Source organism: Anomaloglossus baeobatrachus, chromosome 10 (genome assembly GCF_048569485.1).
Source record: "Anomaloglossus baeobatrachus isolate aAnoBae1 chromosome 10, aAnoBae1.hap1, whole genome shotgun sequence".
Classification (NCBI taxonomy): domain Eukaryota; kingdom Metazoa; phylum Chordata; class Amphibia; order Anura; family Aromobatidae; genus Anomaloglossus; species Anomaloglossus baeobatrachus.
In genome coordinates, this window is record NC_134362.1 from 43,148,511 (window position 1) to 43,162,232 (window position 13,722).

At 44.1% G+C, this 13,722-nt stretch overlaps 1 protein-coding gene across 1 annotated transcript; it reads right to left on the reverse strand.

Moving 5' to 3' along the window:
* Window positions 1-443: 443 nt before the first annotated feature.
* CCDC85B (coiled-coil domain containing 85B) lies at window positions 444-12,316 on the reverse strand. The gene is made up of 2 exons (XM_075325595.1): window positions 12,233-12,316; window positions 444-1,840 (listed from the first exon to the last, which is right to left on the reverse strand). The coding sequence occupies exon 2, from the start codon at window positions 1,520-1,522 to the stop codon at window positions 917-919; it is 606 nt and encodes a 201-aa protein (XP_075181710.1). The 5' UTR covers window positions 1,523-1,840; window positions 12,233-12,316; the 3' UTR covers window positions 444-916.
* Window positions 12,317-13,722: the final 1,406 nt, after the last annotated feature.

The following is a 13,722-nucleotide window of genomic DNA, read 5'->3' on the forward strand; positions in this document are numbered from 1 at the left end:
AATATAATAACAATAAAATATTCACAGTGATAAATAATACACAAAAATGTGCCCATAAACAGCAAAAATGCTTATTTTGTAGGTAACAATAGCCGTGCAATAGAAATTGAGGAAGGGGACGAAACGCGCGTCGGGTGGTGGCAGGAGATGTGTGCACAGGCTGTTAATTACTCACAGGGAATTTGTCCTATATTATTTTATTTCTATTGAACGGCTATGGTTACCTACATTGAGTTCATTTGGGACTAAGGAGTCATAGGACTACTTTTTAACCTAGCCTATATTATTTATATATCTGTTTAAGCATTTTTGATGTTTATTGGCACATTTTTGTTTATTATTTACCACTGTGAATATTTTGTTATTATGGTCATTTGTTGCACTTGATACTTCATTATGTTAGCTGTATTTACAGCTTCTTGTTTCTATTTTTTGTACCTTATACAGATATTATTGCTATCATTTTTGTTAGCCTGTGCCACTGTCCCTTTCATTTGGTTTTATAATAATTTTTGGATATGTAATAAAATGTTGGATTTTTATATCTTATTTTATGTGTCAGCATTGTCAGTATTCCTAACATGTTTCAGGATATTTTGGTACAGACAATTGGGATCAGGTTCAGCTAATTTTGACACTTAACTAGTGTAAGAGACTTTTGATTATATATACAGAACCCAGTGGCTCCATTGCATCATGTGCTGTCTTCTTTCTCATATTTACAGAGACGAAATGGCTTCAGAGTTTGTGTGTTTACAATATATACAGAGAGCGTGGTAGATAGGGAAAAAAAGATCAAACTATTTACCCCAAATTCACCCCCCCCCTCAGTTGACCCTAGAGTCCCATTCTAAAGGCCAATTGTCTTGTCATTCATAGCCATATACATTCACAAGTTTGAGCTAGACGCCCATTCTCAGTCATCGGGTGAACAAACCACGTGGAGTTGATCCGGACTCCCCACACTCCCTGTACTGGAGCTCCCATCTCCCAAGTCTCGTGGTCCACAAGGTAAAAGGCTTAGCTCCGATGAAGCCACGGGGCTGGCATGATGCCTTATGGTAGCCCCGTCTTCCTCCAGAGCCAAAAAAACTTCTGAAAGACATGAATTTTCCCGCACAAGCTCATCCTGACGTCTCTCAAGGTCCGAAAGTTTTTTCAGATAACCACCCAAGTCTTCCCGTAACACTTTGGCTGCGTGGTAGCCAAAGAGTTGCCATTCGCTAGCCAGCTTCTTGCTTTTCAACCTGTCGTCATCCAAAAAGCAGCAAAGGTCCTTCAACTCTCTGTTCTCTTCTTGAAGACGATGATTGACTTGTTTTAGCTCGCGAATTTCCGTTAAGTGGCCTTGTAACTGGCGGTTGACCTCCTTGATAAGACGACCTCTTTGGATAAGGGCGGCCATTTTTTCGGCTTCCTCTTCTCTCAGTTTCCGCACGAGTTCCTCTTTGCTATGAGATAGCATTTCTTCATCCGTCACCTTGGAAAGGTCCCGTCCCAGTAGACCACATTCTTCATTCATCCTGTATATCCTCTTTTGTAGCCACAATAATGTATAATCTGATGGATATTTGAGACTCAAACCCGTTCACGGATATCGTGCCAAAACGTAGAGAGGAGAAAAAAAAGGAGAAATATGGAATACAAAATAGGACTAGTGAAGGAGAGCCCGGAGGCTCCTTTTACTGTCTGACAGGATGATGAGCTGAAATGCTGATTATACCCCTTCACGACCCAGGATTGCCCTGGCTTGCTTTGATCTTGCCAGCCAACTGCTTTTAACTGATCCTTTTTTCCACATTCCTCATTTTACTGAACAGATGGGAAAGGTTGAACGTGCCTAAGCAAAAGAATAAGAAACGTTAAAAAAATAGAATTCAGATTATACAATTACAATAAATGTGATACTTCACTAGATACATTAAAATGATGTGCCCCAATATAAAAATGCTCTATATTTTTCCTAAAAAGATCAATTAGGTACTTGGAGGCTGTCACTATAAAAAAGTGTTCTGTGCTTTTAAGACGACTCCTATAGGCTCAGAGCGAAAACTGAAGTAAATAAAAGTAGTGAGGCCTAGTTTACCTAAGGTGCAGAAAGAAAATCACTCTTAGTTGCCCATAGCAACCAATCACAGCTCAGCTTTTATTTCTTCAGCTGCTCAGGTAAAATGTAAGCTGTGCTGTGATTGGTTGCTAGGGGCAGTTTCTCTTTCACTTTTCATTACTCTGACTTAGTATGTCCAGAAAAGCAGCTATACTTCCAAGCAAAGCAAAATAAAGTACGGTAACTCCGTACAAATGCAGTTCGCAAGGAGCAAATTTTCAGTGTTTATTACAGAGAAATGTAACTTTTAGTGCTGAACTACATAAGCAAACCCCTGACAAAAAGAAAGCTAGTTATACCAAAGGTCCAGCTCCTCCAAACAGCCTTTATATTCGACCGAACCAGAGGCGTAACTTGACATGGGCCATAATGTAAACGGGGCCCCCGATTATTGCAAATCTTTAATTGCATTAGTCTTTTTCTATAAGCCAAAGGGACTATTGGGCCCCCCTAGACTCCAGGACCCGGGTACAATTGCAGTCCCTGCAGCTTTGTAGTTACGCCCCTGGACCGAACCCTATAATTTCGGTAGGACAGACCAGCCATCTAATGTGTATGGTGGCCTCCAGCATCTCCTGAGCCCTGACTAGAGTGCAAAATGTGTAATTATTGACACCAACCAATCAGTAATAGTCTATGTTCGGTACGATAATTGTGTTTAAAACCTAAATTCCATATATTTTCATCCATTAGTGCCTTCCCACGTATGTGCAGTTCCTGATAGGGTGTTGGTTTCCCCATTAGGACGTATATATATGTCCTAAGCTCAGGAGTTGTGCCCGTGTCATTGGCAACGGGAATTGTCTGTAATATACAGATCAGCTCCCATTGTGACTACTGGGACCAAGACTAACTTCAATCACAGCAGTTTAACACTTCATATGCTGCAATCAAGTTTGAGGAGTCTGATAGAGGGAGAACAGTCCATACCTCAGCCCTTTGCCCCCTTACAGCGTGATCATGGGGGGCCGTTTGTTTGCTATTAGTATTGAAGGAAGAGATGCAAACTTCCCCTGTCCGGGGTTCTTGTCTTCCCCAGACAGGGGCAGTGTGAATATCTTTGTTCAATGCTAATAGGAGCCCACTAAAGGTGGGGTCACACATAGCGACGCAGCAGCGATCACGACCAGCGATCTGACCTTATCAGGATCGCTGCTGCATTGTTACATAATCGCTGGTGAGCTGTCAAACAGGCAGATCTCACCAGCGACCAGTGACCAGCCACCAGCCAGCAGCGACACGTGGAAGCGTAACTAAGATAAATATCAGGTAACCAAGGAAAGCACTTCTCTTGGTTACCCGATATTTACCTTAGTTACTAGCGTCCGTCGCTCTCACGCTGCCAGTGCCGGCTCCCTGTTCCCTGCACTCCTAGCCAGAGTACACATCGGGTTAATTACCCGATGTGTACTCCAGCTACGTGTGCAGGGAGCTGGGAGCCGGCACTGGCAGCGTGAGAGAGGCGGACGCTAGTAACTAAGGTAAATATCGGGTAACCAAGGAAAGGGCTTCTTGGTTACCCGATGTTTACCGTGGTTACAGCTTACCGCAGGCTGCCAGACGCCGGCTCCCTGCTCCCTGCTCGCTTCAGTTCGTCGCTCTCTCGCTGTCACAGACAGCGATGTGTGCTTCACAGCGGGAGAGCAACGTCCAAAAAATGAAGCAGGACATTCAGCAACCGGCGACCTCACAGCAGGGGCCAGGTCGTTGCTGGATGTCATACACAGCGACAGCGACGGGACATCGCTGCTATGTCACAGAAAATGGTGACTTAGCAGCGACGTCGTTGTCGCCGTCACTGTGTGTGACACCACCTTAACACCCCATGATCACGCGGCGAAGGAACAATGGGCTGACAGATGCAACATGCTCCATCTCTCAGACTCCTCAAATTTGACTACAGCATATGAGGTGTTAAAGGGAATCTGTCACCATGTTTTTAACACCTCATCTGACAGCAGCATAATGTGGGGGCAGAGATCCTGGTTCCAGCAATGTGTCACTTACTGGGCTGTTTAGTGTAGTTTTGATAATTTACTGCTGATTAAACAGTGATTTTATCATTACAGGTCTACTTGGCGTGCTGCCAGGTAGTCCAGCATATTCATGAGCTCTGCATAACTGTTAGATCTGCCGCAGAGAAAACATTGATTGATCAAAATGACAGCGAACAACTCAGTAAGTGACACATCGCTGGAATCAGGGTCTCTATCTCTACATTATGCTGCTCTCAGATGGGGAGCAAAAATATGGTGACAGATTCCCTTTAAACTGCTGTGATTTAAGCCAGTCCTAATCACAATGGGTGCTGATTTGAATATCACAGACAATTCCCGTTGAAAATGACACAGGCACAACTCCTGTGCCTAGAAAGTATATATACATCCTAATGTCAAAGCCAACAGCTCATGAGGCCTCATTACTAGGCCTATGTGCAAGAATTGCTAAGTATGTCGGCCATAGAATGAAAACTTTCCCCAGTTCATCAGCTATGGAGGACCAGAGTCTACATCGGCCCAGAGCAGCATACATTTTTTTCCTCAACTCTAGCTACTATGGCAACTGGAAACTTAACAATGGGTGGCATGGTGGTTCCGTGGTTAGCCTTGCAGCTCTGGGGTCCTGGGTTCAAATCCCACCAAGGACAACATCTGCAAGGAGTTTGTATGTTCTCCCCGTGTTTGCGCGGGTTTCCTCTGGATACTCCAGTTTCCTCCCACACTCCAAACACATACAGATAGGGACTCTAGATTGTGAGCCCCAATGGGGACAGTGTTGCCAATATATGAACCTTTGAATTGTAAAGCGCTGTGGAATATGTTGGCGCTATATAAAAATAATGATTATTATTAATAACAATGGCTTCCAGGTCTGCCATAGACCAAAGCATATTAGATTCTGACAGAGATAATACAACTGGCAGGCTGAGATAATGCTCTGCACTGCATAAGTAATGCAGTATATTATCTATATGATCACTGGACATGTACACACGCAGTCAAAATTTTTGGTACCCCTCGATTAATGAAATAAAATCCCACAAGGGTCATAGAAATAACTTGAATCTGACAAAAGTAATAATACATTTAAAAAAAACTATGAAAATGAACAAATGAAAGTCAGAGATTGCTGTTTTTCTGCTTCCACAGAATTTAGAAAAAAATAAAACTCATGAAATCGGCCTTGACAGAACTGATGGCACCCTCCTCCTCCTCCTCCTCCTCCTCAACTTAATATTTGGTTGCACAACCTTTTGAGGCAATCACTGCAATCAAATGATTCCTGTAACTGTTAATGAGACTTCTGCGCCTCTCGACAGGTATTTTGGCAACTCCTCAAGAGCAACTTCCTCCAGTTGTCTCGTGTTTGGAGGTTGCCTTTTCCAGACGCAATGTTTCAGCTCTTTCCAAAGATGCTCAATAGGATTTAGGTCAGGGCTGATAGAAGGACACTTCAAAATAGTCCAACGTTTTCCTCTTGGCCATTCTTGGGTGCTTTTTGTTGTGTTTTGTGGCATTATCCTGATGTAAGACCCATGACCTGCAACTGAGACCAAGCTTTCTGACACTGGGCAGCACATTTCTCTCTAGAATCCCTTGATAGTTTTGAGATTTCATTGTATCCTGCACAGATTCAAGACACCCTGTACCAGATGCAGCAAAGCAGACCCTGAACTTAACAGAACCTCCTCCATGATTCACAGTAGGGGCAGTTTTGTTTTCTTGATATGTTTCATTTTTCCGTATGTGAACATATAGCTGATGTGCCTTGCCAAAAAGTTCCAGTTTTGTCTCAACTGTCCATAGGATATTCTCTCAGACGCTTTATGTCTTGTCAACATGTAGTTTGGCTAATTCCAGTCTGGCTTTTTTATGTTTTTTTTTTCAATAATGATGTCCTCCTTGATCGTCTCCCATGAAGTCCACTTTGGCTCAAACAACAACGGACGGTACGATCTGTCACTGATGTTCTTTGAACTTGAAGTTCACCTTTAATCTCTTTAGAAGTTTTTCTGGGCTCTTTTGTTACCATTCGTATTATCCGTTTCTTTGATTTGTCATCAATTTTCCTCCTGTGGCTATGTCCAGGGAGGTTGGCTACAGTCCCTTGGATCTTAAATATCTGAATAATATGTGCAACTGTAGTCACAGGAACATCAAGCTGCTTTAAGATGGTATTATAACCTTTACCATGCTTGTCTATAATTTTCTTTCTACTCTCCTGAGACAACTCTTTCCTTCGCTTCCTCTATTCCATGTTGAGTGTGGTACACACCATATCACCAAACAGCACAGTGAGTATCTGTAGCCCTATATCCAGGTCCACTGACTGATTACAAGATTGTAGTCACCTGTGATGCTAATTAGTGGACATACCTTGATTTAACATGTCCCTTTTGTCACATTATTTGCAGGGGTACCATCATTTCTGTCCAGGCCTGTTTCATGAGTTTTATTTTTAAAAATTTCTGTTTAAAGCATTGTTGAAAAGCAATGTCTGACTTTCATTTGTGCATTTTCATAGATTTTTTTTATTTATTATTACTTTTGTCAGATTCAAGTTATTTCTGTGACCATTGTGGGTTTTTCTTTTATTAAACTAAGGGGACCAACAATTTTGACTATGTGTATATGTGAGCTCTACAGTCAGCGTCGGACTGGCTACCGGACGAATCTCCAGTAATGCCAGGCCTGGATTCAGGTACCTGCATTGCACTCCGAAGCTCACACCTGAGCTCTGGAGTGCAGCCGAGACTGTACCACGAGCGCCGAGTGATTGATTCCCCGGCGACTGCGGTTCAGTTCATGACAGCTGCAGACAGACCGGGGTGATCTCGGGAGTTCAGGTGAGAGCACCGGAGATCAGCCCGGCCTGTCTGCAGCTGACATGAACTGAACCGCAATCGCCGGGGAATCAATCACTCGGTGCTCGTGGTACAGTCTCGGCTGCACTCCGGAGCACAGGTGAGAGCTCCGGAGTGCAATGCAGGTACCTGAATCCAGGCCTGGCATTACTGGAGATTCCAACTGTAGCCAGTCCGACACTGTCTACAGTGATCGGGGACTAAATTTTCTATGACTGTTCAAATAACCATCGGTCTGTTTAAAAGGGCCTTAAACTGTTATTCCATCACTTTTATATTCATGAAAAATCTTTGGGATAGCTCATATAAGATTGATTGGGGTCTGCCATCTGACACCCTCACTGATACTGCAGATCATCTCCTATTCTTTTTGATAGACTCTACACTGCAATACCTGGCAATGGCCATTAATCAGTATGTGGCACTGTTCTGTTCCACTCCATGCACTGGAGGAGACCTTTGGTCTTTACAAAGATTGAGCAGTAGAGGAAGGAACTTTTGATTGTACTGTACCTATAGCTACATCTGCGATCTTAGGACACACCGTTGATGTCCTCCTAGGAAAGCTCTCCAAATTTTGGAAAGTCCTACTAGACCTGGGATGCTCAGAAGCTATGCTTCCAATATAGATGCCAAATGAGTTCATAGCCTATAATGGTGCAAAGCTAGGGCTACAAGGCGACATTTGTCACACAGCAGCAATTCTCAAAAAAGTCAAGCGACAAAAACATCTGTGGACGACTATTTTAGAGCTTTGATTTTGCTGTAAATAAAAGCCAAGTTTCGAGACAAGTCGCTTTTGCGTGCAATTTCCATTGCAGCCTTTGGATAGCGTGTTGCGTGACTTGCAATCAGTGCCGAAATATCTAACACATTTGGAAACATTCGCAACTCTGTGTCGCAGATCCCAACACCGCACCATAGGAAATCATTGCATCAAATCATGCAATGTGCCCTGTCCTAAGCATATGCCATGTACTTTAAACATTGATGTATACCTGTACTTTTAGACCCTGCGCGCACAGTACAGTTTTTGATGCAATTTATCATGCAGTTTGTTGCCCAAATCTCAACAAAGCCTATGAGAAATAAGAAGTGCTGTGCGCACATTGCTTCTTTTTTCCTTGCATTTTTTGGTGCAGACAATGGTATGTCAATAGTTGGTCCGTTTTATTTCCCTTTCAGCCATTAAATACACTTAAAAAAAAAGCCCCAAAAAATGCACTCACAAAATGCACCAAAAACGCAAGCTTTTTTGGTGCGTTTTTTGGCACAGCGTGCACACAAACCCTTATCTATTGTATTAAAAAGTGCACTGGACTAGGCTTTTGACCATTCCGATCTGGCTAAATAAAATGTCTGGATTATTCCATTTTTTTCATCCCTCTATTCTCAGCACACATACAATATTTTTAACAATGTAACCAGGGTGTCCTTGGCCATTATATTCGGCATTAGATACAAAAGTTGCAGATTTGTTTTCTAAAACAAAGAGCTGTTCATTAAAAGAAAACATACATCACACCCATAAATATTTGTAAATAAATACATTATTCCAGGACTTGACCAATATGGAGCCAGGTATAAGTTGCAACTGCAATTCCACCAAAAAGTCACATTTATAGTGACTCCAAATTCTCTGAACATTTTTTGCTAATTTTTGCAAATTGTCTCTTCAAAGAGGAAGGAGACAAACTCTAGTGCCACCTATTGGAAGTAGCAATCGTAAAAGTCAAAAGTGACCCTTTCACGAGCCTTGTCATATGACTAAAGGCTACTTTACACACTGCGATATCGGTCCCGATATCGCTAGTGTGGGTACCCGCCCCCATCTGTTGCGCGACACGGGCAAATCGCTGCCCGTGCCGCACAACATCGCCCAGACCCGTTACACATACATACCTGTCCGGCGACGTCGCTGTGACGGTCCGTGCGGCGTCACAGCGACGTCACTGAACCGCCGCCCAATAGCAGCGGAGGGGCGGAGCTGAGCGGGACGTAACATCCCGCCCACCTCCTTCCTTCCGCATAGCGGCCGGGAGGCAGGTAAGGGGAGCTTCCTCGTTCCTGCGGCGTCACACGCAACGATGTGTGCTGCCGCAGGAACGAGGAACAACCTCGTTACTGCTGCAGTAACGAGATTTGAGAATGGACCCCCGTGTCGCCGATTAGCGATTTTGCACGTTTTTGCAACGATGCAAAATCGCTTATCGGTGTCACACGCAACGGCATCGCTAATGCAGCCGGATGTGCGTCACGAATTCCGTGACCCCAACGACTCCGCATTAGCGATGTCGCAGCGTGTAAAGCCCGCTTAAGGAAATATGCCAGATCAGAAGCTCAATTTGCAGACACGGTGTTTCTGGGTGATTGCCCCTCGTCAGTGCAAAGTATAAGATCTGATCTTGCTGTATGAGAAGCTATAATGGGGTCTAAGTCATAGGACAAGGCTCGCTAAGGGTCACTTTTGACCCTCAGACCCTATTATAGCTTCCATACAGCCAGATCCGATCTCATACTTTGCACTGATGAGTGGGAATCACCCCAAAACACTGTGCCTGCAAATTGAAGTTCTGATCTGGCATAAATCCTAAGTAATATGACAAGACTCGTTAATGGTCACTTTTGACTCTAAGACCCCATTATAGCTTCCATACAGCCAGATCAGATCTCATACTTTGCACTGACAAGTGGCAATCACCCCGAAACACTGTGGGGTACTTTACACACTGTGACATCGCTGGCATTTGCTGGCGATGTTGAGCGCGATAGCACCCGCCCTCGTCGTACGGCCGTTATCTAGTGATCGCTGCCGTAGCGAACATTATTGCTACGGCAGCGTCACACGCACACACCTGCTCTGCGACGTTGCTGTGACCGGCGAACCGCCTCCTTTCTAAGGGGGCGGTTCGTTCAGCGTCACAGCGACGTCACAGCAGCTTCACTGAGCCGCCGCCCAATAGAAAAGGAGGGGAGGAGATGAGCGGCCAGAACATCCCGCCCACCTCCTTCCTTCCTCCTTTTCCGGTGGACGCAGGTAAGGAAATGTTCGTCGCTCCCGCGGTGTCAAACATAGCGATGTGTGATGCCGCAGGAACGACGAAAAACATCGTACCGGTGACAGCAGCGAAATTAAGGAAATGAACGACGGGTCAACGATCACCGTTTTGGAACGATTTTGCGATCGTTGATCGTCGCTCATTAGTGGAAAAACGCTGCGATGTCGCTACCGGTGCCGGATGTGCGTCACTAATGACGTGACCCCCGACGATATATCGGCTGCGATGTCGCAGCGTATAATGTACCCCCGTGTCTACAAATTGAGCTTCTGATCTGGCATAAATCCTAAGTCATATGACAAGGCTTGTTAAAGAGACACTTTTGACTCTTAGACCCCATTATAGCTTCCATACAGCCAGATCAGATCTCATACTTTGCACTGACAAGTGGCAATCACCCCGAAACACTGTGTCTACAAATTGAGCTTCTGATCTGGAATAAATCCTACATCATATGACAAGGCTCATTAAAGGTCCATTTTTGACTCTTAGACCCCATTATAGCTTCCATACAGCCAGGTCAGATCTCATATTTTGCACTGACAAGTGGCAATCACCCCGAAACATTGTGTCTACAAATTGAGCTTCTGATCTGGCATAAATCCTAAGTCATAAGACAAGGCTTGTTAAAGGGTCACTTTTGACCCTTAGACCCCATTATAGCTTCCATACAGCCAGATCAGATCTCATACGAGTTCATACGAGAATCACCCTTAAACACTGTGTCTACATACTGAGCTTCTAATCTGGCATAAATCCTAAGTCATATGACAAGGCTCGTTAGTGGGTCACTTTTGACCCTTAGACCCCATTATAGCTTCCATAAAGCCAGATCAGATCTCATACTTTCCACAGACGAGGGGCAATCACCTCGAAACACCATGTCTAAAAATTGAGGTTCTGATGTGGCATAAATCCTAAGTCATATGACAAGGCTCGTTAATGGTCACCCTTAGACCCCATTATAGCTTCCATACAGCCAGATCATATCTCATACTTTGCACTGACAAGTGGCAATCACCCCAAAACACTGTGTCCACAAATTGAGCTTCTGATCTGCAATAAATCCTAAGTCATATGACAAGGCTCGTTAATGGGTCACTTTTGACCCTTAGACCCCTTTATAGCTTCCATAAAGCCAGATCAGATCTCATACTTTGCACTGACGAGTGGCAATCACCCTGAGACACTTCAACTGGTATATTCCTATGATTTACTGGAAATAGGACACGAGGTCTAGTAATTGTAAGACATGGATAGGTATATAGGCCTGCCCTCGAGGTATAAATACTTCTCTATGAGCACAGGGGACAATGCAGATAGGGGGAAGGTTATATGGACATGGAATGTGATGGATAAAGTTTCAGGTCCTAGGTAATTCACACCCAAGGTCAATTTTCTAATCTGACCTACTAGAAGAGTACAGGAGGAAGAGCACAGTATATACTCAAGTAGGACTGTTCCCAAAAATGACATTTCCAAATAAAATAAAAATATATATATATGCTAAAGTAAGGACAATCATATGTAAAAGAATAGGAGAGGGTATACAGCAGACTAATTGCTGACATGGATACACAGGAACATATTGAGGGAGGAAGAATGACAGAGGGAATGGGAGGAAGAGAGATGGCAGATAAGAAGGATGCAAAAAGGAAATCTGGAAATGCTGGGCATAAGCAAATGCAAAAACACAATAGAAAGGCTTGATCATGCAGGGAACAAGCAATGGAGCAAATGGCAAGTGAGGCATGAAAGTAATCCGATAAAATGGAAGATGTCGAGTGGAATAAAAAGGGAAGGAGAATCCGACACAGACGCAGAGCGAGCATGGGCCAAAGGGTTGCAGAAAACCTGGCAATGACATGAAGCAGACTGCGTCCTGAGGATATATATATATATATATATATATATATATATATATATATATACACACACACACACACCATACATATATATACACACACACACACACACACACACACCATACAGGCGCAAGGTGGAGGAAATGGAGAAATACAAAGGGAAAGACAGATGCAGATATAGGAGGAGAAGGAGGAGGGAGGCACAGAGATGAGAAGGAAAAGCCAAGGAAAGATGAAGGATTCACACCTAGAAAATGAGGAATTATATACGAATAATGGCTTCATGGCAAGACGTAGGCTACGAAGGGAAGATGGTCAATATAAAGACACGACTAACCTGCTCCTGCAGCTGATGGGGAGAGAGTGGGAGAGAGAGAAAGCTGGGGGAGGGGGAGAGAAGGGAGATAATGGGAGGTGTGCTACGTCACAGGCTCCAGGAGCTCAGGAAATCCTGTGTACAAGACCGATATAACACACACCGTGCATATGTATACGGGAAGTCTACGGATGCGAAATGCAGAAACGGCACAAGAAACATGTCCTGATAATAAAGGGCAGCGCCACCATAGCAGTGGTTAGAAAATGGCAAAAGGCGTTTAATGACCATATCATGATGGGAAACATTTTCCGATACAGTATTGTACCATTATTTTACATTCCGTTTTTAAGAAACGGATACCAAACATCATTGTAACAAAAAACATAAATCACAGCATTTACTACATTTTTTTAAGTAATTTTTTTAGCTTTTTTTTGTGATTCTCTATGGTCTCTTTGAACGTTTTGACCACTATATTTTTTTTTTACGTTTTTTCAACATTTTTTAATTATTTGTATCAGCGTTTTCTGGACATTTTTTTTAAACTCATCAACACTGAATATACTGTTAGCGGATTTTGAAGCAAAAATGCTGCCAAAATGCTCATAAAGAAGACCGGACGTTTTTTGTGCCTTACTATTGACTTCCACCACAGAGTATAGAGCATCTTATGAGAACAAGCCGTCTGTGGCCTCCGACACACATCCGTGCCGCCGGTACGTGTTTGCCATTTTTTGCACGTACCGGCGGCACGGAGACACGTTCAGCAATGCTACCCTATTGTAGCAGGCACACACACGGAAAATCACACGGAACACGTGTCCATGTGCGTTTGTACGTGTGTACGTTTTTCTACACGCTGACATGTCCACGTTTTCTCCGGCAGCATGGGTGTCACAATGCCCGCACCCGTACCACACGGATGTAGTGTGGATGCGGTCCCGTGTGACACGCGCCGGAGAAAACACGTGTCAGTGAAAAAAACAAAAAACATTACTCACCTTCTCCAGACCTCCTGTCTCGCCGCTGCTGACACTTACTGCCGACCGCCGCTCATTATGCTCATTTAATATTCACTTCACTGCGGCCGGCAGCAGCGGCAAGACGGCAGGGCTGGAGACCGAAGATCAGCACCACGGACAGCAGCGCGGACCACGTGAGTATGCAAATTACCGGTTCTACGTGTGCTATCGCGGATAGCACACGTAGAACACACGTGGACCGCACGTACCCGAGACACGTACTTACCACACGCAACACGCAGGGTAAATACGTGTCTTGCGGCACGTGCGTGTTTTTAACGGAAGTGTGTTTCAGGCCTGAAGGATGGACTGCTCACTTATTTAAACCTATTGGCGCCTTTGGAAGCCTGGAGTAGTTAAAGACACTAAAAACACTAAACAGATGAACAGCAAGTAGTTTAGATATATTAGACTAGCTGTAGTACTCGGCATTGCCTGGGATAGTAACTGTCTCTCTCTCTGTCTGTCTGTCTCTCGCTATCTCTT

What these genes read in the sequence shown, in the direction of transcription:
- CCDC85B (XM_075325595.1), bottom strand. Translation starts at nt 1,522, where the DNA reads ATGAATGAAGAATGTGGTCTACTGGGACGGGACCTTTCCAAGGTGACG.